The 27,709-nt window shown below is 37.9% G+C and overlaps 2 protein-coding genes and 1 long non-coding RNA gene across 10 annotated transcripts in view; 1 reads left to right on the plus strand and 2 right to left on the minus strand.

The window, feature by feature from the left end:
- The window catches only part of maoa (monoamine oxidase a), a 65,153-nt gene extending 61,826 nt beyond the window's left edge, over positions 1–3,327 (minus strand). Inside the window, exon 1 of the mRNA NM_212827.3 lies at positions 3,214–3,327. Coding sequence (NP_997992.2) covers positions 3,214–3,262 — 49 coding nt within the window. The 5' untranslated portion in view covers positions 3,263–3,327. The remainder of the gene's footprint in view (positions 1–3,213) is intronic.
- A 651-nt stretch (positions 3,328–3,978) lies between these two features.
- Positions 3,979–22,382, plus strand: LOC141376161 (uncharacterized). Of its 7 annotated transcripts, none has more exons than XR_015499670.1 (6): positions 3,979–4,088; positions 9,554–9,597; positions 9,833–9,932; positions 11,006–11,155; positions 12,290–12,359; positions 18,897–21,373. It is a non-coding gene; the product is annotated as an uncharacterized LOC141376161 (long non-coding RNA). The 7 variants fall into 7 exon arrangements; XR_015499667.1 differs by having other exon boundaries at positions 9,833–9,924; XR_015499668.1 differs by lacking the exon at positions 3,979–4,088 and adding an exon at positions 5,364–5,772 and having other exon boundaries at positions 9,833–9,924.
- Positions 10,435–26,946, minus strand: ndp (norrin cystine knot growth factor NDP). 2 transcript variants are annotated; one of them, XM_087268129.1, is made up of 4 exons: positions 26,782–26,946; positions 19,092–19,131; positions 18,791–18,987; positions 10,435–12,545 (listed from the first exon to the last, which is right to left on the minus strand). In XM_087268129.1, exons 1-4 carry the CDS (start codon positions 26,884–26,886, stop codon positions 12,321–12,323), a joined length of 567 nt encoding a protein of 188 aa, XP_087124255.1. In that variant the 5' UTR covers positions 26,887–26,946; the 3' UTR covers positions 10,435–12,320. The 2 variants fall into 2 exon arrangements, with proteins under 2 accessions (XP_087124255.1, XP_087124256.1); XM_087268130.1 differs by lacking the exon at positions 19,092–19,131.
- Positions 26,947–27,709: the final 763 nt, after the last annotated feature.

The raw sequence follows: 27,709 nt of genomic DNA on the forward strand, positions 1-27,709 counted from the left end.
CAGTGAGCTTCTCCACAATGTCGTCTGTAGCTTTAAACTGCGCAAGCCTGGGACTGACTGAGTGTCCATGTTTTATTGATTATTAACTAGGAAATAATTTGTTCTAAAAGTAATCCCCATGATATTGTTTCTCAAAATTTTTATCTTTAGAGTTGTGGTCTGAACTCTGCAGTTTTTAGATTTAGAACTTAATCTTTATCGTTATCTTTACAGGTATCATGCTCGGTGTGCACGGCCCTTTACTCTTGCAGTTAATTACCTACAGTAACTAATCAGAAAATAGCATAATTGCATGTTGCAAAATAAAATGGACTTTAGTTACTAAACTCTGAGCGACATTGCAAATAGAAACTTTAATATCCTCAGAAGTAACCATCTAAACTGAAACATCTGACTTGATTCTGATGTCCTGTTACATATCATATAAATTCAATCGACAAAAGCGCCTGTATGAAATGAAATAACGTTTCCAGCAGGTTATCGGGAGGACATCTTGACCCTGTTTTGCCCAGTTCTGTTTCCAAGAATGAAGTTCTTGCACAAGCAATATTTCTCCCAGTGTGCACTACACTCCCTCAGAGCTGGGTTTAAATTGTCAAGTCTATATATTATAATACATTTCCACTGTGGGAACAAGTCCGTTTACACGAAAGGAATGGAATTTCCTGTTAGGCTATGGCCGTAAGGACATAATGCTGTGCTTTCACACTGCTCCACACAAAATAGGTCACCCAACACATGCTAAGACTGCCTGAGACAGTAATATTTTCTGATCAATAGTGCATCAACATTTTCATAAATCTTACACAATCTCTGAAAATAAATATTCCTGGGAAGCATTGCACATTATTCTTGAGTTCTCACTGGGATTATTGTGATATTAAAACGTTTGACAGGCTTTTCACACTACACTTATTCAATGATTAACATACTATTAACTGTTATGAAGACTTGTGTCTTTGAAACCCTGAAGCAGAGCATTGGCATTGTAAGTATGTGTATGTGAGTTCAGCAGTGTATGGCAGTAGTTGACGTATTTTTGGAAAATACTCTTGATTTTTATGATAGTATGTATATGGATATATAAAAGGAAAGATGTAGAAGAACCTTTAATCCACAATGTTCTTTTTTTAAAAAAACATTTTTTATTTTATTTATTGATCTGTTGCATTCCCAGTTTCATTTTAAGTAGTCTTGCAGTGCGACATACATTTTTAAAAGTGTATATATTTCATGAAGTATTGTAATATAAAGCGAGATAAGACACATGCATACAATTAAATACAAACTATTAACTATTCATTCATTCACTCATTTTCCTTCGGCTAAGTCCCTTTATTCACTAGGGGTCGCCACAGCAGGATGAACCGCCAACTTTTCCAGCATATGTTTTACACAACTCAGCTGTAATCCAGTACTGGGAAACCTTCATACACACTCATTCACACACATACACTATGGCCAATTTAGTTCAATTATTCAATTCACCTGCACCACATGTCTTTGGACTGTGGGGAAAACCGGAGAACCCAGAGAAAACACACGCAAACACGAGAAGAACATGCAAACTCCACAAAAAAAATGCTAACTGACCCAACTAGGATTCGAACCAGCAACCTTGTTGCTGTAAGGCTACGGTGCTAACCACTGAGCCACCATGTCATACCTATACAAACAATTTTAATATTTAAATTTGAATTATTATCATATATTTAAATAAATTATTATTAAACTATTAACTATTTCAAATGTGAAAAACACATTTTGAGGTCTGGTTGCATCTAAGGTTGAAATTTTTTCAACTGAAAAAGAAAAAAAAGTTATTCAGTGTTTCTTTGGGGAGGTTAAGGTGGTATATAGCACTTAAAGTGGTCCCATATATAATTCTAATTACAGTTAATCACTTTCAGTGCTATTTATTTAACGCCTTTTTAAGAGTTATGTAAACATGACACATTCACACAATTACATGGATGAGTGACCATTATTAATTAATGTTACTGGTCAGTAATATTAAGTAATATCAGCTGCTAAAAAATCTGGGTTCTGTGATAAGGGTAAGTTGCTGTATAATGGGTATAATATTGCACATCTTAACTATTATATATCTTGACACTTATACACACACACACACACACAGACACACACACACACACACACACACACACACACACACACACACACACACACACACAGTTAAAGTCAGAATTAGCCCCCTTTAAATTTTCTTTTTCAAATATTTCCCAAATGATGTAACTGAGCAAGACATTTTTCACAGCATATCTGATAATATTTTTTCTTTTGGAGAAAGACTTCATTGTTTTATTTTGGCTAGAATAAAAGCAGTTTTTAATTTTTTAAGAATAATCTTAAGGTCAAAATTATTAGCCCCTTTAAGCTAAATATTTTTGGATAGTCTACAGAACAGACCATCCTTCTGCAATAACTTGCCAAATTACCCTATCCTGCTTAGTTAACCTAATCAACATAGTTAAGCCTTTAAATGTCACTTTAAGCTGTATAGAAGAGTCTTGAAAAATAGCTTGCAAAATACTATTTACAGTCATCGTGGCAAAGATAAAATAAATCAGTTATTAGAAATTAGTTATTAAAACTATTATGTTTAGAAATGTGTTGAAAAAAATCTCTGTTAAACAGAAGTGTGAAGATATATAATACCTGCACTTAGATTTAATTGGTCAATCTGCAGAACCTTTTTCAAAAAAAAAAAAGTGAAATAAAAGAAAATACATTTCCCCTAATACTCACATTTGGAAACTAAACACTGATGCTGAGAATAAAAAGTTGATAGCCTAATACACTGTTGCATGCCGCTTAACGGTCTCTGCCTTCTGGCGTTATGAATATGAAATAATCATGTCACGGAAGTGGAAGGGCAAGCTCAGCTCAGGTGACAACGAGAACAAATACACCAAGTCTGCATAACTCACCCTCCTGTCTTTCTCACAAACTGAACAGTCCTATATACAACGTAAACATGAACTACACGCAGCGACATTACAGTGTTATTTAAGCACTGCGAAACTGAATAATCATATTCAGCACGGGTCAGTCGCGCAGCTTATATTACTCAATAACGATGATCACTACTATCATCAGCCGGTAATCCTCAGTGATGCAAAGTTTCTGTAGGAGCGCAGCAATTGCATTGAGATAATGTGAAGTTTTTAACGCTATTTTGATGCCACTAACCTGAGATGCCTCCGCCAATCACGATCACGTCGTATGCGTTCGCAGTCATGGTGCTGTCCGTCCGTGTCTGTTCAGTGGCGCTCAGAGCAGAAGAGCTGCCGCTCCGCATCTGTGTTCAAAGCGCTCTGAGCCCCGCCCCCGCCTCCTATCAGCGGCAATGACTGATTACAACAGCTCCCGAGCTTCCCTCTGCGTGCCAACTCATATGGCTATTTATGCATTGTGCAGCATTATTGTCCAGTCACATTTCTGGAAAACCACACTGGTAATACGCGTTAATATGAACATGATATTATAACATATAGCCTTATTTATATTAAAAAAATGTAAGATAAAATGAATTTTTGTAAGTGACTTATTTTTTACAACCTGTTGCTTTAAGGAAGCACAGAAATACTTCACATAATTTTTTTACAAAACGTAAAAATAAATATACAATACTGTAGTGGGTCCTCGTATTTGATTGGCCGAGCGGCTCTGTGAGCTCACTGGAGCTAAGGGTTTGTAAGTCGGTTGTGTTTTTAAGCGAAACTCTGCTATTTATTACTGATATTAAATTGTAAATATTAAGTTAATTAATTTCTACAGCTATCTTTATATTGTGACTGACTGGTGGTGTTTTCGTCCGATGACCATGATCGCTCAGTGCCGCGTTTACCTAACTAGAGTGCAGGAGGTAGAATATGGAAAACCCGGAGTGGATTATTTAGACTTGTTACAAATCGCTTTTGCAACGTAGGAAAGACTCCAGTCCACTAACGTCCTGTGCGGTGTTTAGCGTTCAGCTAAGCCAAGCTAAAATGAAGTATTATTTAATTTTCCTTCATTTATTGTCCAAGACGATATGTGAACGACCTGGCAATTTTGTCCGAAACGTAAGTTACTTTACATTATTTTGTTTTTATAAAACATTTAATGAAATTATTATTACGCTAGCAAAAAAGGTTAAAAACAGCAACGTTAGGTCTAACATTAGCAGCTAGGGCTGGGTTTGGGCCTCGGCTTGATTCAAAGCCCTTATTTTGACTCCATTCAGTTATTTATCCGATTCTCGATTCCATTCATTGTTTTTTATTATTTAATGCAAGTTTTACTGATACTTAAAAAAATGTTGCCAAAATTAAGTATTTAAGTGTCACGGGCTGGTATTAAACTCTTTCAGGTACACATTCATTCATTCATTCATTCATTCATTCATTCATTTTCTTTTCGGCTTAGTCCCTTTATTAATCTGGAGTTCCACAGTGGAATGAATCGCCAGTTTATCCAGCATATGTTTTACGCAGCTGATGCCCTTCCAGCTGCAACCCATCACTGGGAAACACCAATAAACACTCATTCACACACATACACTACGGACAAGTTTAGTTTACTCTATTCACCTATACCACATGTCTTTGGACTTGTGGGGGAAAGCTTAGCACCCGGAGGAGACCCACACGAACGCGGGGAGAACACAGAAATGCAAACTGACTCAGCCATGGCTCGAACCAGCAATCTTCTTGCTGTGAAGCGATCATGCTACCTATTGCCCCTCCGCATTGCCCGGTACATATTTGTGCATTACATTGAATCAAAACGTTCTGATTTTCAATGGATACAATGAGATGTCAAAATATTGAATAAAGTGTAAAGGATGAATCAGCTTTTGAGAATATAAACATTTTTTGCCCAGTCCTACAATGAAGTGGTGACATTTAAGGGGTTAAAGTGAAATTGCTTGTGTCTTCTAAGGTAACTTTCATTAAAATCAATCATTAAAACACAAGTACATGGTGTCATGAGTTACTTTATTGGTTATATTTTAGACCCCATTTAGATCTGCTATTTGCAATTAAATTTTGGTTGACTGTATCTAGGTGAGAGAGGATCATTCCTGTTTACACCTGGCCAGTTCGGATAGTTCAATCTAATGTAAGATAACTTTGAGCCAGTTCAGATGACAGTTTAAATCCTGTCTGGTTAGCACCCTTCAACAACATACCCCTTAATGTTTGAGAACTAGGGCAGTAAGCAGGGAGATAGGTCTTTCGTGGCTTTTTAAGAATGTTTGACCACATGAGCATCTGCACTATTAAAACAGTCCATCCTTATTTGTTTTGGACCATCTCTGTATGTCAAAAGTGGAAAAGCTCAAAATGTTTGACTTGTATTTACAGTAGCATTGTCGAAAACTCATCATAATACCAAAAATAAATAAGGAATTATACTATTTTGAGACTCTTCACATGAGTACTCATTCATTCATTTTCTTTTCGACTTAGTCCTTTTATTAATCAGGGGGCACCACAGCGGAATGAACCGCCAACTTATTCAGCATATGTTTTACGCAGCGGATACCCTTCCAGCTGCAACCCATCACTTGGAAACACTCATACACACTCACATTCACACATACACTACGGCTAATTTAGCTAACCCAATTCACCTATAGCATACGCGGGGGAAACCGGAGCTCCTGGAGGAAACCCACGCGAACACGGAGAGAACATGCAAACTCCACACAGAAATGCCAACTTACTCAGCCGAGGCTCGAAATAGCAACTTTCTTACTGTGAGGTGACAGCGCTACCCAAAGCACCACCACAACGCCTACATGAGTACTCATTTAGGCATTTTAAGGGCTCTACATGGGCTTCCACTAGTGTTGGAACCCCATAAGTTGCTCAGTGCAGAAAATTTACTTTGTGTCTGAGAAATTCTGTGATTTAAAAAAAACTTTTTTTAAGAAATATATTAAATATCAGCTGTTTATTAAAATTTGTGAGCAATATCATATCTAATTTGGCGTCTTTCAAAAGAAAAGAATAATGTGTCCTAGTAGAGTAGCCACGGGTGTAGTATACACATTTCCCAAGTTTGACACCACAGTTAGTGAGTGTAAAAAGTGTTCAATTCTGCTTTATTAGTTTTTTTTCCGTACCTTAAAGTAGTAGTTCACCCAAAAATCAAAATTGTAATTTACTCTTGCTTCACTTGATCCAAATCGATTTGACTTGCTTTATTTGTCTTCTGAAAAACAAAAGAAGATATGTTGAAGAAAACAAGAAATGGGTAACATTGCTTTCCATATTATTTGTTTTTCTTACAATGAAAGTCAATGGTTTCATGTTTTCTGCTTTCTTCAAAAAATCATTTATGTTCAAGAGAAGAATGAAACTCATAAAGCTGTATAACCACTTGAGGTTGAGTAAACTATCTTTTTAATATGTTTCTTATTTATTGGATGGGGAAGTTTTGCTCCCTCTCTATCTGACCAGATGGTATGTTTTGGTGCCATCTAGTGGATGTAGTTACAGGTACATTGCTTCAGGTTATAAGACAAACATCTAAGAATTGATCTTCTTTAAACCACACTCAGCTCAGAATGAGGCTGTCAGGCCATACATTATTATATTCATAATGAGCACACAGCAGATAATCCAAAATCCACTGTGTGTGGATCTTATTTGGGTAAGCAAGTTACCCAGACCTAAGGACTGGGAGGTACACTAGAGAAATAAACTTAGTAAGGTCCCTAGTAGCAAAGAATTCTGGCCCAGATTTGGCAAAAAGCTGGCACAGCAGGCATTCATCCGGCACTGGCATACAGCATGTGGGCCAAACATGGCCCGGGTTTGGCAGAGGTGGCACCGTTTTTAAGGCGGCACACAAGAATTGGGCCAGATGTGAAACGTAGTATTTGGCCCAGATTTAAAAATTTTATAAGTGGGCCATGTGAGTTTGGCCAGTCTTGACCCACATTTAAAATACACTAAAATCATTTTTGAGTAAAGAAAAAAAATTCTACCAATCAGGTCACTTTGAGAAAAAGCGTGCCCATAGTGTGCCTAAAGCGCATCACTCCATGGGTTTATCAATTTCATTGCAATCGTGACACACCAACATATCTGGCCCAGTTCAGGCCCAGTTATGAGTTATTAACTTGGCTGAGACTTGGCCCAGATATGGTCTGTGTTTGGCCCTTGTCTGGAAGCCAGATTTGGTCCAGTAATGTACCGTAATTCACTGCGGCATGTGGGCCAAGCAAAACCTGATTGTGTGGGCCAGAGAAATTTTGCTATGTGGGGTGTAAAGATATTAGTGCTCTATATCCCCTCCCTGCTGACAGATCCATTTACCTTTAATGAAATGTTTGTTAGAAAGGCATTATAAATGGTTGGTGGTGCTGGATGAACATGTTTATGATAATGGCATTATACAGTGCTCAGCATTATTGAGTACACCCCATTTTGAAAATGAATATTTTTATCCACTTCTCAGTGAATACAGGCAATGTATTTTAGTGCTTTAAAAAAAAAAAAAAAAGGAGGAAAATGTTCAAGTCATGAATTCCTATATGAATTGTAAGTATTAGGAGGAGCAGTTTTTGATTGGAGTATAATAAAATATTGTGTTACCCTCATTACTATAGGCACATTTTTTTGTAAAATTAAAGCACCAATTTACTTGTATTATTAGTGGTTGTGCACCAGATGCGAGTGGTTGGCATTTTCAGTTAGTATGTCTGATGATGTCAGCCACTTTTAAGTTTGGTTAAGGGTTAGATTGATCCTGCATGGACTTTTATGTAATGTAATTTGGTAAGAAGCTCCTCAGTAAATAACAGAGGGGAAAAAAGGAAAAACAAGCTACGTTTATTTTGTTGTTGTTAGTTTTTTGTAGCTACAAAAAAGATATAACTATTTAAGCCAGAGATGGCCCTCAGAAATGGCCCTTTGTAACCTTTGATTTGGCCCACCATCCCATATGAGTGGAGATTGAGAATAATGGAGAGGGATGGGGCGAATGCCTTTAACACATATTATCATTTCTAATTTGACATAACTTCTTCTTTTTAAAAAAAAAAAAAAATCGCTAAAATCGCTGAGCTACAAAAAGCAAACTGCAATTAAATGTTTCAATTAAATGTTGTAAATAATTCAGATTTTTAAAAAAATGTAAATACTGTCTTTCGATGGACTGTGCAGAAGACACCAGTGAGCAAATCAAGGCAAAAACAAGTGTAGTTCTGTTAGAAATTTGATTGTTTTGTTTTTACTTAAATAAGTTTATTATGAAATGTAAATAAAAACAATGAATTAGTTATATAATGTTTTCTAGGGCTGGGCGATTTGGTGTACAATCAACATCTCGATTGATTGAACATTTTAACTAGATAAAGATTGATGATTATGTTATTGATTTATTTATTTCATGTATAAGTTTTGTACAGTAAATATGTTTACATATTACAAGTGAGATATTTCTGAATGAAGGGTGCATTACTTGATTTGAAAATGATTGAAGGAAACACACACTATCCATCTACTATCTTCTACTATTTTTTTATAAAAAAGTGAAAATGAATAACTTGCACTTTTGTAAACAAATAAATTATTTTCAATGATTTTCATATTAAAAGTAGAAAATAAGCAGGATCTCTTCTAAATAAAATAACTTGTGTATATTCTGTAAATAAAAATATAAACATTGCATTTTTGCCATCTTCTGTAAACAAATATTTTAGTGTGAATAACCATTTTATTGTAATGGAAAATATGCCATCTCAAGATATCTCTGGCACAGCTCAGTGAATGGACTCAAGAATGGGTCCATCGTCCTTCTTGACCAGAAATCAGATGTGGCTGCTAAGTGGCTGTGGTAGTAGAAATTAGCCACAGCCTTTAACAGAGCGGGGTCACGTGATACGTAAGGAAAGTCATTGAAAAAATCGTCCTGGAAAATTTAGATCGATTATAAGTTCTGAATGTCGATTTCGATTACTTTTCGATTAATCACCCAGCCCTATTTTCTAGTCATTTTTAAATATTATTAACTAAATTAGAAAATTACCTATTCTATTTACCTTTGGCCCACTAGCCTCAATCAAGTTTGGTTTTTGGCCCTTCATAAGGAAAAGTTTGGGCATTAAATTGACCCACAGAAGTGATAGATTGTTTGCATGACTGATATTTGGAATTAAACATTTTCTGGATCAAGGAAAACAACATAAAGTTAGAGTAAAATGTAAAGAAATAAACTCAATAATTCTGGTTGAAACATTTGTGTAAATTAAATGTCAGTGGGAGGTAAAACGGCCCCGCTATAATGTCGGCCACAAGAGGGCGCAATTGGTACGTTAGAATCTCAACTCATAAAGTATCAACGCCTTGTCATACCAATTATGGATTTAATTAGCCATGTTTTAGCGCATACTCTTAAGACATTAAATATAAATAACATAAACAACGATATCTTGTTTGTTGCTAGACAAAGTTCTAACCATTTTACAACCATATGCTTGACATACAAATGTATTTGTTGAGCTGCAATATTCATGTGTCTGTTTTTCTCACAGCAGATTTTATCGCAAGCCCAGAAAAGGTGGACTGTTTAAATGAAGCGAGTAACAAAAACTTGCATATGAACTAATAAACATTTAAATTCCTATCACAAATAATTGCAGATGACATTAGCTTCTTTCCTCTTACTTTAATAGACTGAATACTGATTAGCCTCATATTGGTAGCTTAGGAAAGCAATTGTATGTGTTTGTGGTTTGTATTGTAATCAGGAAATCTCTTACTTTTTTCATAACATTTCCGGGAGGAAAAACCCTTACCTTTTTATGTTTTAGATGGTTAAATGTCTTCTTCATTCAAGTGGACGTACACAGAAAAGGGAAAAGTCACACTCCTCGGCCAAATTTGTGACTGGATTCAATTAATGGTAATCAGGTGATATATTTAACCCCATTCTGTTTGAATCACTTGTCGGCTTTTGCTTGAATTATCACTTGTTTGAGAGGGGATAAAGACACACACGTGTACAACACCTGGAACGCTCTGTTAGATTTAACAGAAGGTCAAAGAACAATGTGATGTGACATTTAGCTTAGTGCCTGGGCTCTGCAGTTTTTCGATCGTGTGAGGAGATGTCTTAGGGCAGCCATAAAAAATTACAGAGAACTCAACTGACAGCTATTATGCGGACTGTCTGTCATGCTGTCAAATTAGCCATTAAGTTAATTATAGCCCCACTGAAAGTCACATTGTATTGAGGAGCCAAAGTATGTGTAACAAGACAGCTAGCACAAGGCAGCCAGTCAGTCTTTAAAAACAAAAGGGCACTGTTTATTAGATTCATGCGCAGAGCCCAAAAAGCTGTCAAGGTTTAGTGGTGCTCAAACCTGTCCAGCAAGCAAATTGTTATAATTTCCCAGCAGTACAGTTTCAGGAATATGTAGAGGTTGAATTTATTTCCATAGACATAGAGAAATTTGAGGAACAATACATTTTTTTTTGTGTATTTATATATGGTTCTTGTCATTTACTGTACATTTCCACAATGCAAACATCATAGTTATCATAGATGTAGGTGATTAACTTGACAACCTGCTGCTATTAGGTGTTATGAGCCATTGTCATACTTTGATGATGAAATAAACACTTAAAACTGACATTTTCCACATATAGTCCGGCATGGTAGATTGTAAACCCCCACAGTAAAATCATGTACACAAGGTTTACAAAGTTTGACATTGGCAATACAAGAGTTTTTTCTTTGTTACTATATTATTAGGTATAATGAAGCAAAAATGTATGCTGGGACATGGGCAATTCCAGAGACTTTAAGGAGACAGATCACACAATAACGAGTTCTATTATTATTTACCTACCTGTAACCCAAAAATTGTATGACTTTATTTCTTCTGTGGAACAAAAATAAAAATATATATTTTTTTCTGTACAATTTGAAAGGGGACATTCAATCATTCATTTTCCTTCAGCTTATTCCCTTTATTTATCAGGGGTCACCACAGCGGAATGAACCGCCAACTATTCCAGCATATGTTTTACACAGCGGATGCACACGCGAGCACGGGGAGAACATGCAAACTCCACAGAGAAATGCCAACTAGCCCAGCCAGGATTCGAACCAGCGACCTTCTTGCTGTGAGGTAACAGTGCTTACCACTGAGCCACCGTGTCATCCTGAAAGGGAACATGTTGTTTTGAATTCTATACACTTGTCTAAATTAAACAAGAGCGATGAAATGTCATACAAGGGTGCATTTCTTGAATGATGACATAACTCTCTTGACAAAAACTAACTAGCTAGTCATAACTTTAGTGATGTCGCAGGTGGTGGAGTGACAAGCTCTCGTAATTAAACAGTTTAAGGTCAGTAATGTTAGATTATTGCTGCAAAAACAACTACAAACATGGCATCTAAAGATTTGTTCTTCAACTACTCTGTTGTTGGTACCGGAGCAAGTGTGCACATGCACACTCTTGTTTTATGTTTGGAATAAAGCATGAAAAATGTTCTGCAATTTACATTACTTATTTTCCATGACGCATTTACCAAGTGCATGCTTTCTTAGGGTTCATATGTCACATTAAGAAGATATGCTTCTAAACACAGAAAGAAAGCTGAAGCCATAACCACACAAGCCTGTTGTGATGTTTATGAATTTTCTTGTTAACTATGCATTCTGGTAATGCCAAATTGTTATGTTTGTAAAAACTGAACTTGCTAACCTGGTTGGTTGATGGTTTTAAGCAACACGCCCCTGGTTTTGAATGACATGAGATTTGAGTAAATAATAATAACAGAATAAATAAAAAATTGGGGCTGGAGGGGAGAATTTGAAACTCTATCCTAGACATAAAACAAACTATAGTTCACCACTATCATTGTCTATGAAAACATTGAGGCTTCTCTGTCCTGGTTTGTATTTAGCCTCTCTGATATTGTAAAACGTAGTCCACCAAAGTGACTCCCACTTAGCTTCATCAAATTTCCTTCAAGATTTACGATGTTGTTGTCAGCATCCGCTATTTTACACACGCAGTGATCAAAACAATGGAATGCAATAAAAGTAAATTGACTGGCTGAGCGCATGCGCTGGTGTGACAAGCAGGCCGACATCTGGAAATCCGAGTGCATGCGCCGCTTTACACATGATGTGATTCTTCTTGAAGTCTCGATGGGTTGTTGGCAACATTTCGGCAGTGCTAATGAATCGTAAAATGGTTGCTCTGAATCATCAGCAATAAAGTGTACCTTCAAACTTTTTTGTGTGTTTCAGCCCAGAGGGTCTTTCTCCATGACAAATTCATTCAGCTGCACTCCTCACAGCTGCACGCAAGGATGTAACGGTAAGTAGCGGTTATCCGTGTCCCACCCGAGCATCGAAGACGTACTGCCTTCAGTTTGGAGGTGTGTGGACGGCAGCAGAAACATGTATTTTTGAAAGGCTGCTTCAGGACAGAGCTAAAAGAAATCAGTGGGTCTGAACGAGAAGTGTGGCTACAGTGACCCTCACATCGAGCCAGGAGGACCATCTGTAGAGAGGGAGAAAAAAAATGAATTAGTGCCATGATGTATAAGATTTTATGTTATGTTAGTTTGTCCATCTCTCTGTCTATTTAATTGTCTTTCAAAAGTTTAGACTTAGCTGATGATTGATTTAATTATAAAGCTTGTTTGACATGCTGTCCCGGTAGAGAGCCCTGAGCTCATAAGATCCTCTAGCCCAGGGCTCCCTCCTGTTTGCAAGGCGAGAGGGGAGTTTGAGCTCTGGTCAATCTCGAAAACACCCCTGCTGTAGTAGCTAATGAACAGATAGTGATTGCTCTTAAGAGATAACTTCTCACTTGGAGCATGTCTATGGTCCAGATTTGGAGTAGTCAATTAACTTAAGTTGCATGTTTTTGGACCGTAGTAGGAAACTGGGGAACCCTGGGGAAACCCACGTGATCATGAAGAGAACGTGAAACTCTGCACAGAAACGTCGACTGGTAAGGACTAGAACCAGTGAAGTTCTTGCTGTGAGGCAACAGTGCTAACCACTGGGCCACCGTGCCACCCATCTAGGAAAGAAGGAGTAGAAGTGGAAGGGGGATTCTTCAAAACGAAGATGGCTGTTATATAGAATTTAGGGTATTTACAGTGGTTTAGGAATTGTCTGATTGGTGGATTATAAATTGAATAATGCAAGACCAGGCACAAGCAATCATAAGCATTTCTCTCAAAATTAGTTTATAAATAAACTCTTCACTTCTATTGTCTGTCAGTTTAGTTTTAACAGGTATGTATTTTTTTATTTAGAAGGTAAGAAAAAAAGGAAATTTAAAAGATTGGTATTAGATCGTAACACCTTTCTGTCTTCATTTTTCTCAAACTACCTATTTTGAATACATTAACAGAGACTGGAATGTGTGAGAGATTCATAATATTTTGATTTGGGCCGGCCACACATTTTATGCCAGATTTCAGACCTGATTTGCACCCTCTGACAGGTGGGTGGGGGTTGACTTTGGGGGGTTGCATGGCCCTAGTTTAGGCTTGTCATAGCTGGCTTGAAAAATCTTAAATCAACAAATATGAAACATATCAATCCTAAATGAGGTGCTTTAAACTACCTATGTTAACTATAATTGTGAAAGTCTAGAAGGCATTTATAGCTGAAACTTGTCATAAAATTGTTACAACTTGAAGGTCGCAGAGTGACCAAATAATCTATTTTAAGCTGTACATTTGAAGATTCATTTATTCATTTAGTTTCCTTTGGCTTAGTCCCTTTATTTATCAGGGGTCGCCATGGTGGAATGAGCTGCCAACTTATCCAGCATATATTTTATGCAACCCACTACTGGAAAACACCCATACACTCTCATATTCACATACATACACTATGGCCAATTCAGCATGTCTTTGAACTGTAGAGGAAACTGGAGCACGCAGAGGAAACCCACGCGAACACAGGGAGTACATGCAAACTCATACAGAAACATCAACTGACCCAGCTGGGGCTCGAACCAGCGAGTTTCTTGCTTTGAGTTGACAGTGCTACCCCACATTTGAAAGATTATAATGTTAAAATGCATTTGAAACTTTCGTTATGTCTGTGGTCTCCCACGGCTTTAAAATCACATAAAAAAAAATTGTGTCCCATTCGTGAATAGTTTAGTCTCTGCGAATCCAGTATAGAGCATCTTCCATGTCTGCACAAGCAGGTTTAGTTTTTGTAAAGCAAGAGTCCTGTGCCATTCCTAAATTGAATCCTATGTCATGACTAAGATAAGCTTCCTGAGAAAGTTTGAGTGTTGAACAAAGAAAGCTTGTGTACTCTCTCACTTTGACCTTGCACCTGCGTAGTGATGGGAGTGTGGTTGATCTCTCCCAGACCTGGATGTTCAAGCTACTTGACTCCCCCAAATACCTCAATCTCACAAATTTGCCTCATCTGCTTTGTTGGGATTGTTGTGTGACAGATGAAAGGCTTTGCACTTTGCGGGACCGATTTATGGGGGTCAGTGATCCACCTGGGTACAACGCTGGAGTTCACTGGTAGATAAAGTCAGATTCTCTCTTCAAAAAAAAAACTCCCCTTTGAGAAGCTCTGTCCTACATAAGAGGTCTCTTGTAATTAAAGGTTAATGAGTGATGCTCATCTGCAGTGATAGACACAAACGTGACCCAGTTCAATGGTCTACTGATTCGGAATATGAGGTGCTGGCCAGACCACGGGCCGCCACATTCCTGAACACTCCATAAATGGACTCCTATGTCATGTTGTCTTTCAGCTGCATAGTGTTAGCGGAGTGTCACCCCCATTATAAAGAACACTAGCCTGCTTGATGCCAAAAAGCACCCGATATGCATCACTCATAGTCCGACATCCATGAATGAAGCGGGATTTGCTTGCTGCTTTTAGCTGATGTCATTATTTAATGTCACCTGAAACTGTAGGCGTATGGCCATGTTCGTAAAGCAATCAAAGGATAGATGGGGATTTCAGAGGGAGGTGCAGTGGAGGTGTGTGGTCCACAGAAGATGGATATCCAAAGAAACATGGCAAGGTGACAAAAGCTGGGCAGCAGATGTAAGCTCTTCTTCCCCTCTATATTTATCTCAGAGTGACTGCGCAGGTGGATCCTATTGTGTAGCACTGCCGAAATTTGCATGGAAGCAGCAGTCATCCTCATAACTAATGCAATGTGTAATAAGCTTCTTTAAAGGTGACTGAGTTGAGCTTAATCCATTGTGCTGCTTTTAGACAATGGGCTTGTGTACATGCTGGGGTCTGTCAATCAGAATCTGTTTTTGGGACAGAAAATATTTTCACCATTGGGTTAGTTGTTTGATGTAAATTGTTCCGGCCTTATGCACTCCTAAAAATAAAGGCTCCAAAAGTGGGATTTTCTAGTGATCCCATAAAATGAATATTTGTGGTCTTTAATAACCTAGAGTTTTATAGTTTTGAAAAGTTTCTTAGTGTTTTTTTTCCTCCACTTGTTCCGTCAATGTATAAGGTTCTTCATGGAACCATCGATAAATGTGAATAAAAGATTGTACTTGCATTTAAGCAGGACTGGGTATCGATTTAAATTTTTCAATATAAAAGCTCATTTTGGGTCAGTTTAATTTAATTCTGATAAATTTGACCATATATATGTCTATTTTTACTTCCATATTTAGAAAATACAAGATATTTCTGTAAATTATAAATGGTGCTTTAGACAAAAAAAGTCAGGACCTATTTTTTACATAATATATATTTATCTGCATCACAATAATATTACAAAATCAGGTATGTTGGTAACGTGTGTTTTAGGAAATTTCATGTTGATTCATTTTCTTTTCGGTTTAGTTTCTTTATTAATCTGGGGTCACCACAGTGTAATGAAACACCAACTTATCCAGCATGTTTTTTACACATCAGATGCCCTTCCAGCTGCAACCCATCACTGGAAAACATCCATACACATTAATTTACTTATTCACACACATACACTACGGCCAATTTAGATTACCCAAATCACCTGTACCACATGTCTTTGGACTTGTGGGAAAACCGAAGCACCTGGAGGAAACCCACGCGAACATGGGGAGAGCATGCAAAAACTGACCCAGCTGAATCTTGAACCAGCAACCTTTTTGCTGTGAGGTGATCATCAATTTATTTTGAACAGATTAAATAAAACACAAATAATAAGGGTTGCATACCAGGGTTTGAAGCAATACCATAAAAGAACCATTTTTAGTGAAGCCACCATAAAGGATTTGGATGCTAAAGGCTCTTAACCCAACTAAATGTCAATGAAGAATTTTTTTTATGAGTCATGGATGGAAATAATATTTTTTTCCCTGATAAAAGCATAGAAGTGAGCCACTGAAAACAATGCAGAAAAAAAAGAACGGTTCTTGGCACTTTAAGAATCTGTATAATAATTGTCCAAATGAAAATTACAATTAATTGTAAAATCAGTACTTTTGCCCAACCCTTTAATGTAATGACCTGTTGGAAGCAACTGTAACAATCAACTACTCATAATCTGTCATAATTACTTCAGACAGATTCAACTTCCTTATTTGGGTTACTGAATGAATCGTTAACTGACCACATTTTTCATTTTCCACTGGGATGTTTGTCTTGTAATTAGAAAGTAGAGCGTGTGTAAAGCTTGCAGAATGAAGATTTTTAGCTCCGGCACAGGTGGCTGACTAGCTCATCTTCGGTTTATTGTAAGTCGGATGTTTGTTGACACAGCCCAGCTGGGTTTGTATGAGAGGGAGCATGAGAAACTCCATTCGCCATATACAGACGATGAGAGGCTGTCCTTTTAATGGGTACAGGTGAATAAGAGCATCTGGAACTCATCCCACAGTGTTTATTATCGATGGCTTTATTTTGAGAGGTTGTATCTGAGGCACTCTATTGTTCCGATAAGTACAAAATGACTCAGGCACAGCACTGTGTGGAGCCCTGGAACTGTGCCACCTCCAGACATTTTATGCACCCCATGAGTGCTTATTTCTGGCGAGGCTTTGGGCCGCACAGGCAGGCCGTTTGCAGTGTTCCTTGCCAAGGTGTCAAAGAAACTAAAGGTAGAGGTCATTAGACAAGGCAGCCATGCTATCTGACTCAATAAATGAAAACAAGCTTTCCTCTTAGCCTTGGGTGCTAATTATGAGCCGGCTCCCTTGGGTAAGTGTTTAAATGTAAAATCTTTTAAAGCATCAGGAGACTTGATTCATTTTTAGGCAGCTTGTTAGCAGGAAACCTGTGGGTGTAGATTGTGTATTGTCTTACAAGAGGATCTGACCTCCCAGACCATTTTTGTAATTCAATAAGCAACATGGGAGCTTGATTTTTTTAAGTGACTTTCACTTGGATGTTATAAGACTTAAAAATAATAATAATAAAAAGGCCACAAGAACTTTTGGCAGGTGGTCATTGGTGGTCCATATATGTGGTGTCATCAAAAATCACTTTAAATAGGTATTATGCTATGGTATTTCGTTTATCTATATACTATTTATAAATGATTTGAATTGGCTTTTATTTTCATATTCAGATTATTATATATTAGTACGTTTGCCGTTCAGTTTAAGTGATTTTGACTACTCAGTACAACAAATTTTATTTAGTTTCCAGTGCTACATATACAATTCTAAGTTTTAGTTTTTATATATATTGATAAGATTTCAGTTGAAACTATTACAAAATTATTTGTAATAGTTTTCACTGTCCAGAGCACATCTATGCACAAAAACAATCACAACATTAGCTGTGTGAACAAATGAGTCGTATGATTCCAATTCAATGATTCGAGTCAGCCACACTTTTTTATTGAGTCAGTCAAAAAAATTTACAGCTTCACATTCGCTTGTGTGTTAGCGGCTTGAATCACACTTACTTGACTCCCACACTGCATCATTGTTGGAGGTATTGTTCAGTTTCTGTTATCAGAAATGCTACCGAAAGGAACCGGAAGCTGTTAGGTCAATGTATTATTTATGTTCATGAGAGTAACAGCAATGCGTTCACTGGCTGGATGTTATTTTGGCAGTGTAAATGAAGATATATTAGCACTTAAAAAAATTAAACAACACAGTTCTTGAGTGTGTTTGGAGACAAATTAATTGTTCCATGTCTCATACACTTAAATATGTAAAACTAATAAGTTAACTTAATTCCTTTTTGTTCTTAAAACAAAAATCGATTGTGTGGATCCCAGCATTTTTTTTACAGTGTACATATGCACTATTAACAATAACACACATTTATGATTTGTAGTTTTGGGGTTTTAGTAAAACAGATACTGATAGTTCATTTTAAAATAGTGTTTTTAGATGTATATATAAATATGCGTGCACACATACATATTATTTTTTATTCAATAATTTTCTTTAGCTTAGTCTCTCATTTATCAAAGGTAAGGAGAGTGATTCGTCAACTATTCTGGCATATGTTTTACGCAGCGGATGCCCTTCCAACTGCAACCCAGTACTGGGAAACACCTATACACTCTCGCATTCACACACACTCATATGCTATTGCCAATTTTGTTCATCCAATTTACCTATAGCGTATGTCATTGGGCTGTGGGGGAAACCGTAGCACCTAGTGGAAACCCACACAAACATGGGGAGAACAGAAATGACAACTGGCCCAGCCGGGACACAAAACAACGACCTCATTGCTGTGAGGCGGCAGTGCTACCCACTGAGCCATCGTGCAGCCTTACATATTACTTTATAAGGCATAAATACAATAAGAATCTCCAATGTGTGTGCTTACCTTTGAATTGCACTTGTAGATAGGATGTGTGATGGTCTCAACAAAGTGGTGTCTCATACACCTGTCAGGATCATTGTCCCCTAAGTGTCCACTCTCTGCCTTACAGGTGACACCCTGCAGGATAGTCAGCAGAGGACATGTGACCAGAAGAAGTAGAATGCCCGGCTGGCTCAGAGCGACCGAGTTCCTCATAGTGTCTGCAGGTAAAACGACAGAAAGCTTGACCGTCTCCTACAGAAGACAATGAAGAGCTCTTTGCTGTGTTATCGATGGCACATATGTGAGCTGAATCTGAGCGTACTCGTTAAACTCAGCCATCGCCTTGAGTGGTCTGGATGTGTCTGTGGGGGAAGAAATGAAGCACAGTTAGTGCGGGATGCAAGTTGCAGAAAAGACACCCACCTGAGAGTGCGGTATCAGGTAATGTTTCGCCCAGTTAGTGAAGCTGTTTAAGTTGTTAGCGGAGGGACTGGGCAGGTAAGGTGAGGTGCAAAGGCAGAGAGAGTGGGAGTTTGTCCGCGTGAGAACCCGGCAGTGACAGATGACCCGAGACAGACGTCTGTTGTGCCTCTGCCAGCTGGTTAAGGTGATTGCTGCCATGTCTCCAGCCAGGAATAAGTGGGCTGTGATGTATGAGGAGTGCTGGCAGACCACTGTACTGTTATTCTTACAATCCCAACACTGAAAAAACATGGTGTTTTTATTACACGGCGTAGAAACCTAATATATTAATAAACAGCCTGGAGTGAATTTCCCCAGAAATGAATTTTTCATAGAGAGAAATAAGTCTCCGCTCAAGTTTTCTCATGACAGCGAAGCAACTGCCAACTTAGGTATATGTTTATATATGTACTCATTTTTTCATGAGCTTAGAGCTTTACAGTCCTCATGACAGTGTTTCGTGTGCGGCAGTTAAATTCAGTGAGCCACAACGGCTAAAAGGTTTGGGTGTAATGAGGAAAAGAAAGAGAAGCAGAACCCTAAAGGTAACCGACTCCGCAGACCTGGATCAGACAGGGAGGAAATTATCATTTACTAAAACAATGCGCTGCATTATGTATAAATCTTTTTTCATTCTTTGTAAATTTCGAAACCGCAATTGCTCTGAAATCGCAAACACATCAGGCTAATTTAAAACTCTCTCCTTGTGTTTTTCTTACCAGAGCGACTCATTTAACTTTAGCATTCCTTGTGTAAGGATTTTAGGTATCAATTTGCCTGTTTAAATAAATACTCCCTGAAATGTTTAACTGCGGCGGAGCGCATGTGTTGCTGGGTTTACACAAGCACACATCACAGTCTGTTCTTAACTCCGATGCTTCGGACACAGGACGTGCTCTCTTCATCATTTATTTAATATCGGGCATTCCAGCCGCCATCTTTATCATCATTATCATGCCCAGACATGACTGTTGACATTCAAACCTGGTTGAAAGCGTCTGCCGCACTGATCTGTAATGGACCTGAACAATGCAGTGTGGACACCCCAGCTCAAAAGATAACTACAGATCCAATTTGGTTCATAAACAATGAGACTGTGATCTCATGGCGAAAGCATTCATGGCAGCTTCATCATTTAAGTGCTGTAAGGACAGTAGTGGGTGTATTTCTCCAAAGAATTCAATGTAAGGTAATGTCGACCACCACACCTGCTTCTGCTGTAGATTTATAAAGCCCACTGTGTCTACAAACAGCAGAAGGACTTACAATCCCCTCCATCAGAGATGGCGTCCACCACATCTGTCCACCTCTGACCAGACAAATTGTTTCTCTCTCCGGCTTCATATATCCTTTTTCACTTTATAAACCAACATTTTCGAGTTTATAGACTTGGAAAATTAGCTTTGACATGCTGGAATCTGACCTGAACGACTATCTGATGCAAGCTGTACTCGAATGTTTCCTTTAATTAGTTTTCACAGTACAATTGGAGACAGAGACGCGAGCTTGTTTTTCTCTGCGTGGACATTTTTTGTAGGTGTCAGAGCTAAAGCGTTTGTCCCAGATATTTTGCCTTGGCAGTATAATTCATTCAACAAATCTAAAAATGTAAATTCTGTCATAATTGACCAAAGACAGTCAACTCTATGATGTATTTGCATTGTTTTTTAGTAGATCCAGCTCCAGCTTTTTTCACTTAAGGCCACCTAAGGTGGTTATCACACAAGCACTTTGAAACGGTTATCCATGCCTTTGTAACCAACGGCCCGGACTACTGTAATGCACTTTATTTTGGGGTAAGTTCGTCCTCTATTTCTCAACTGAACTCTGCGCTTCTTTTAACTGGCACATGCAGATTCAAGCACATCACCCCGGTTTTATCTTCTCTTCACTAGCTGCCTTTGCATTTCAGGATCCATTTTAATTTACTTAAATTTTTTTTAAGTGTCTGAATGGTGCTGCACTCTTTACCTCTCTGAGCTTTTTGGTCCCTACACACCTTCTCGTTCGCTCAGGTCAGTCGACCAGCTCCTCCTGGGTGTACCCAGGACCAGTTGAAAGCTCAGAGGGGATCAGGCTTTTCCCGTGGCCCCACCTAAATTGTGCTGTTGGTTCCCTTAGTATATTAAACAAGTCTCTTCCATTACTGTTTTTAAATCTCTTTTTAAAATCCACTTGTTCAATTCGGCTTTTAGCACAGCGTGAGATTTTGACATTTTATGCTTATTTATTTGTATTTTAAAGTATGTGCTACACTTTAGTCTTTATTGTCAGAACTTGGACAACTTTTTTGTTTGAAAGTGCATTATAACGATCAACTCATATTTAGCTGAAAGGAAAATACAGAAATCTCAAAAACTCATTAAATATTTTACTAGCATACAGTGCTAGAAGCCAATAAGATGGCATTATTTGCATAATATAAAAGATTATTTGCATATTTTAAGTATTAACATGTTGCCTACATTTAAATATTGGAAATGCTTATTTTACATATATTGACACTAATTGGACATTTAAATCGTAAAAAGATGGAAAACTTTATTTTATATTGTCCTGTTGTCATTTTCTGCAAGTAAATGTTCTAAACAGCATTATTTTATTGGAAATTTTAAAGATGCCTGATCAGTAGTTTTTAAATGACAACATAAATTAACATTTTATTGAAAATATATTAATGGCAAATCAGAGAATGGATAAAACATTTAAAGTGATCTCTTAATAAGCTCTATTTCAAATCAGCTTCAATATCATATCATTATGTGATGCTCAAATCCCTTAAGAAAACTCTATAACAGACTTTCCCCGTTTGACTGTCAGCTCTATGGGAACTAGAGCATTTAATGGCAGCTGCATTGATGCAATGAATATACAGCAGAGGACTGGCTTTTTTAATTATCTGTGTGTGACTTGGAAGAAACGACTTGGAAGCATTGGATAAACCCCAACATTTCCACAAGTGAATTGTCTTTGCAAAGAAAAATCCTTTGCTTACACTAGTATTCATTTAAATCTATACAGTAAAGGATTTGCTTAATTCTGTGGGATGAAAAATTGGGAAAAAAGTCGCTGAGGTTTGAATGTAGACCATTGAAATGTTTTTCAAAACATTCTCTGTTGTGTTCCACATAAGAAAAAAGGCATTTGAATGACATGATGGTGTGCAAATATTTTTGGGTGGACTATCCAAGTTGCAAGATGCAAAACAGGTCATTTTTTCATATTCAGCAACTGCCAGATTTTATCCCACAGGGAGGAAAAAAAAACAATAAACAAAATTAAGAGGAAGGCATGAGCCAAGACTGGGTGAGACATGCCAGACCCCAGTTTTGCTGAACTTCCAGGCACAGAATGCTCGCCTAGGGACTCTGTCTTAAACGGGTGTCCCGTCAGCAGCTATAATGCCACTTAGGGATCGGACCCCTGGAATGAACTGTCCCTAGGCGCGGCCCTGGTGGTTGTGGAAATAGAGTATGGATCTTTTGATCATGGCTGATCCTCTCAGGCCGCGGCAAGGCTGCAGAGGGGCCTCGTCGTCTGCAGCATTAGGACTGTGAAATTCCTGACATTCAAAAGCAGCCACAGGTTAGGGGGCTGTATGGCAGGAGTTGTTGTACACTATTCAGTGTTGCTTCTCACCTCACCAAGGCCTCTGTGCTAAGATACAGTTCAAAACTGTAGACTATTTGATTTAGATAGGGAACACCATTTAGTTTTTTTTTTTTTTTTTTTTTTGCAGACAGTGAATGATCTCAGGGGATCACGGGTAGGCTCTTGTTATCTCAGACTGTCTCATTTTCTAACCCTTACTGCTCTTTCTGGTTAAGATAAAACACAGACTGTCATTTTAAGGAGGATTTTCCACTCAAAACCACCTAAGGGCTTGGATTATGTGGATTGAGACAATTGACTCCACATTATTAGTTACAGTTTCCTCAGCATTGCTGTTTAGAAATGCCGTATTGGAAGCTAGAGCTCAGTTTTTTTTAGATAATCCTTGCCTTGCCTTGAAACAACAACTATGATGAGAAACTAATCGTACAAGAAGAACATTCATAGTAGATCATAGTGATTAAGTAATAATATTGTGCAACAGTGATATTGCCTTTAAAACAGGAGTTCACTAAACAAGATGTACTTATTGAGCAAATACATTTTAGACCTAGTAGAGCAAAACATGTCGATGGGAGTGTAAAAGTTTGTGAGTGATGAACAAAGTATGCAAATTAAAAACATAGGCACAGCACATTAACCAACACAAATTAGGTTGCAAACAAGCATTTTTGAGACTTAGTTTTTTTGTGTGTGCAAATTGAGCATTTTTTTACCTTTTACCTTTCTATTTACCTTTCTTACCTTTCTAATCTGTGTTGCACGATTATCATTAAATTAAAACCCATTGGTCAAATGAACATATAAAGATTACATTAGGATGTCTTACCTTTTAAATGTTATTAAATTATGTTAACATTGACTGAATTCCACTTATGCTTTGACACTCATCATATTCCTTGCCCTGTCACTTTTGCATAATCATGTTAGCTGTATTAAAATATTATCTATGCAGAGGTTACAAACTGTAAGTTTTCAGTTATTGTCACCCAATTTAAATTTAATTCCGAAAAATATATATTTTTTCTACAGAGAACAAGTTCAGTGTGTTTTCCCGCCCTCGTTTGATTGACAGAATATAATCGCCCTGATCACTGGCTATTTTTCAACAATTAGCCAGTGGCTGTTAGTTTGGAAAAATTAATTGATCTGCTAAAACAAATTATTGACCAATACATAAGTAGACCTCTAGTTTTCACATATAACTCCTCACTTTTTGGATATTTAGTGGTAGGCCATCAAAATACCTATTGCCCACCATTTTACTGCTATGAGTTCGAACAATGCTTATTTCACATTCTAAATACTATATATAGTAGGTGTTTTATCAGTAATCTTTAGAATCAGTCATACAAATAATTGATTAAGGTTTGTGCTCAATTGGGCTCCAGTCAATAAACTCTGTTACTTTGTCCTTCTTACTTTCACATTTAATTCTCTCCAAAGGGACCTCATTAACAATAACTTAAACTAGTCCAGTGATTAGCAGACTAAACCATAACAAAAAATGGGGAAGGATTATTAAATTTACATGTTAACTAAACATTAACATCTGCATTTTGTTTATGTATTGGTGCACTCTGTGGATACATTTAAGTTGTTTAAATCATGGCTCGTACAGTAGGGAAGTGATATATGGCAGATTTGTTATTTATTCAGCTTTTAAACAAATTGGTTGTGTAAATGACTCAGGGACTCACTAAAAGGTCGCCACCAACTAGTCTAGCAATGTAATTAGCTGAAACAGTCAATTACCCTCCCCCCAACCAAAAAAAAAAAAAATCAGAAATTGATAGTAATTTTGACAAAATTTAACAAGAAATGCCACAGGAAAAATTAAAACTCAATTAGTTTTTTTAAAAACAGTATATTAAAAAACTGAATTGCCTGTGAATACGTTTACATGGACAACAATAATTCAATTTAATCCATTTAATGTGATTAAGACAATAGTCTGATTAAGAGTGTACCCTGTAAACAGCGATTTTTTATGACCTTAATCTGACTAAACTTATAGTCTAACTATAACCAGAAGTCGCATCATTGAAGTGCAATACAGACATGTAAACACCCTAATCAAACTATTATGGTCATATAGAATTTTCGCCACCTTTTGTGACTGGATAATCTATACATGCACGGCTGTTTCACACTATTCTCTGCACCTACCGAGTCGGTGAATGATCACAGGCACCTGCATCACGAAATGCTGAGTCTTTTTTTCCCCATACGGCGAGCGGTATCAAATTCCAGTAAAGCAATGGTCTTCCATCAGGTCATACTCACATCCTATATCTCGTTTGTCATGGGGGCATGAATGAAATGTTCCTGAATGAATGTGAAAGTGAGTACCTGCAGTTCAAGTCAAGAAATGAAATTAAAACACTCGAAATTACATGAAGTTCCGGAGGAAACGTGGAGAGCGTGGTGACACAATGACTTTAATCAAATTATGTACTATATAACATGGGTTATAAAATAGGATCATTAAGGAACATTTAAAAATCAACTCATGTAAACACCTTAATCATATTATTGTCTTTTTCAGATTAAGGCAAATTATTCGATTACTGATGTCCATGTAAACGTAGTTCGTTACAGAGAAAAGGTGAGGTGAGTTACATTTGAATCACTCAAATGTCCCTTGATTGCTGGAGTACTTTAATAAGGATATCAGAAGTGTCTGACAGCAGCTGAGTCTACAGTTGTTGAGTGAGGCGTGTGGTCACCTAGTATTTGCCAATAAGCAGAATTGTCTTCTCAGTCACATTGACATGCCCAAACCCCATCCTCCGGTGATGGGGTTACGTCACTGTTTTCTGCTTGTTTAGCACCCTATTGTTTGACCAGCTTTTAATAAACCAAAGGGCAGATTCCTGCAGGGATCACCCTGCACCCTCCTCCCATGCCCATCTGCAACCCAAGCAGCATGCCAGGGGCACTGCCACCACACGCCGACGCCAGTAACCCGCGTCTCCACAGCTAAACCCTACACTAAATATATCCCCAGTGATAAAGATAAGACAAACACAGCGGATTTGAACGGAGCTTGTTGCCAATAGCCGGGGCACCATGTGAGCCAATGCTAAACTAATGTTAGCTTTACATTTAGCTTCTCAGAAAAGCGTCGGTCTGGTTGGAATGCTACAGGATGAAAGGGTCTGCACACAGTAAAGCCGTGGCGGGGTTTCCAGTTAAATTAATTAGAGACCCTGTTATGTTGTCCTGTTAACCTTCCTGCTTGAATGTGATGTGCAAATTGACGGCTGTCGTCATCTTCTGAAAATACCTCAGGCTTTAATGCTTGATTTCTTTGTAAGGAGCATGCAGAGTCGTCAAAGGACTATTACGTAGTATCAATTATGAGTGAGTAATAATTGATACACAGCGCTGCTTGACATTGCCATAACATCTGGGGAGCAGTATGTTCTTGCTCACCTCGTCCTCATATTATCTATGATTTCTCATCCGAGGAGCTCAGCTAACGACCTCTGGCATAGCAATAAATTGAGTATTCAGTCCCTGCCTGTGCAAGACAAGCAGCTGAAGGCTTACCTTAGCAACCGACCTCCCACAGCCTCCTCATATATAATTTTACCTCGGCTATGAGTCACTTGGAGCAAAATCCCTATGTATGTGTTGTTCATATTAAAAAAAAGCATCAGGTAAAACTGGACTCATGCATTGTGAGGTAGATGGATGAGCCGAATTTCATCGCCAATTCTAGCAAAAAAAGATTTGAGATTTTTAAAGAAGTCTTAGTAGGATGAAGGAATTTCCTGCTGTCTACATGCATATTATTGAGTTTTCATATTTAGTATATCAATGTGCTGCTGAAATAACACAAACAGTACAATGCAAATGTATAGTGATAACCTTGCAGCCAGTAAAAAGTTACTTTGATGGCCCGGTCACCTTTATAACGCTGGTGGTCTTACCTTCAGCCTGGTTCCGTTTAACCTGCAATATCCAATCCCAGCTGGCTCCTCTAGGACAGAAATGAAATTTCTTAAGCAACAATTGCCTTTAGATCTCTCCCCCATCCACTTGCTCTCTTCTCTGTTTCCCTTTTACTCTCTCTCTCCCGCATGCCGATTGTGTGTGAGCTCTGACTCTTCCCCTCCCTCTCATCTCCCCTCCCCTTCGCTTCGACATTCACACCCCCTGTTTTATTGAGGAATCACATGGAAAAGGGAAAAGGATAGATGATGTACATCTTGGGATGGTTGTCAGATGTGGAACGTGACACAGCAGTCGTATATCACCTTAGGGACACACACACACTCGCCCCCAGCTGCCACACCAGCAAGCAAATGGGGATTCCAGCAAAATCAGAGGACTGACCAAAAGTATGGCCCTCTTTTACGAGGTCCAGGTTATAAAACTGTTAGCGGAGTTAGTTTACTTAAAAACAATTGGTCTGCTGGGTTTCTCTGCTGTCTTCTGCGAGGCTTGGGAGGTGTAACTCAATTCAGCTGGAAGCTATTTGGAAGTATGTAGTTATATGTTGGAAGAAAACGGGGAAAATGATTTTCTGTAGCATAAGAACGACTACAAAGGGGGACACTTTGATAGCTGTCTTTAAATCACGTCTTTATACTTTAGCACAGGTTTTGAAATTGTTAAATATGAAGAAATTCCAGTCAAATGCAAAGCACATAACTGCATTCTTGGGATATAAAATAAAAAACAGATGTGCAATTATGAGTTCCCAATGAGCGCATAATTACTATTTCACATCTCTGAGATGGAGAGAATCCAATGTTTTTCCCAAAGTTTGTCCTTCTGTGGCCAGAAAATGTCCTTTAAACATCACCGTTGAGAAGGCAGTTGAAATTAAATTACTGCAACTATTGGCACTAGAAG

Source organism: Danio rerio, chromosome 9 (assembly GCF_052040795.2).
Source record: "Danio rerio strain M-AB ecotype USA chromosome 9, GRCz13ab, whole genome shotgun sequence".
Classification (NCBI taxonomy): domain Eukaryota; kingdom Metazoa; phylum Chordata; class Actinopteri; order Cypriniformes; family Danionidae; genus Danio; species Danio rerio.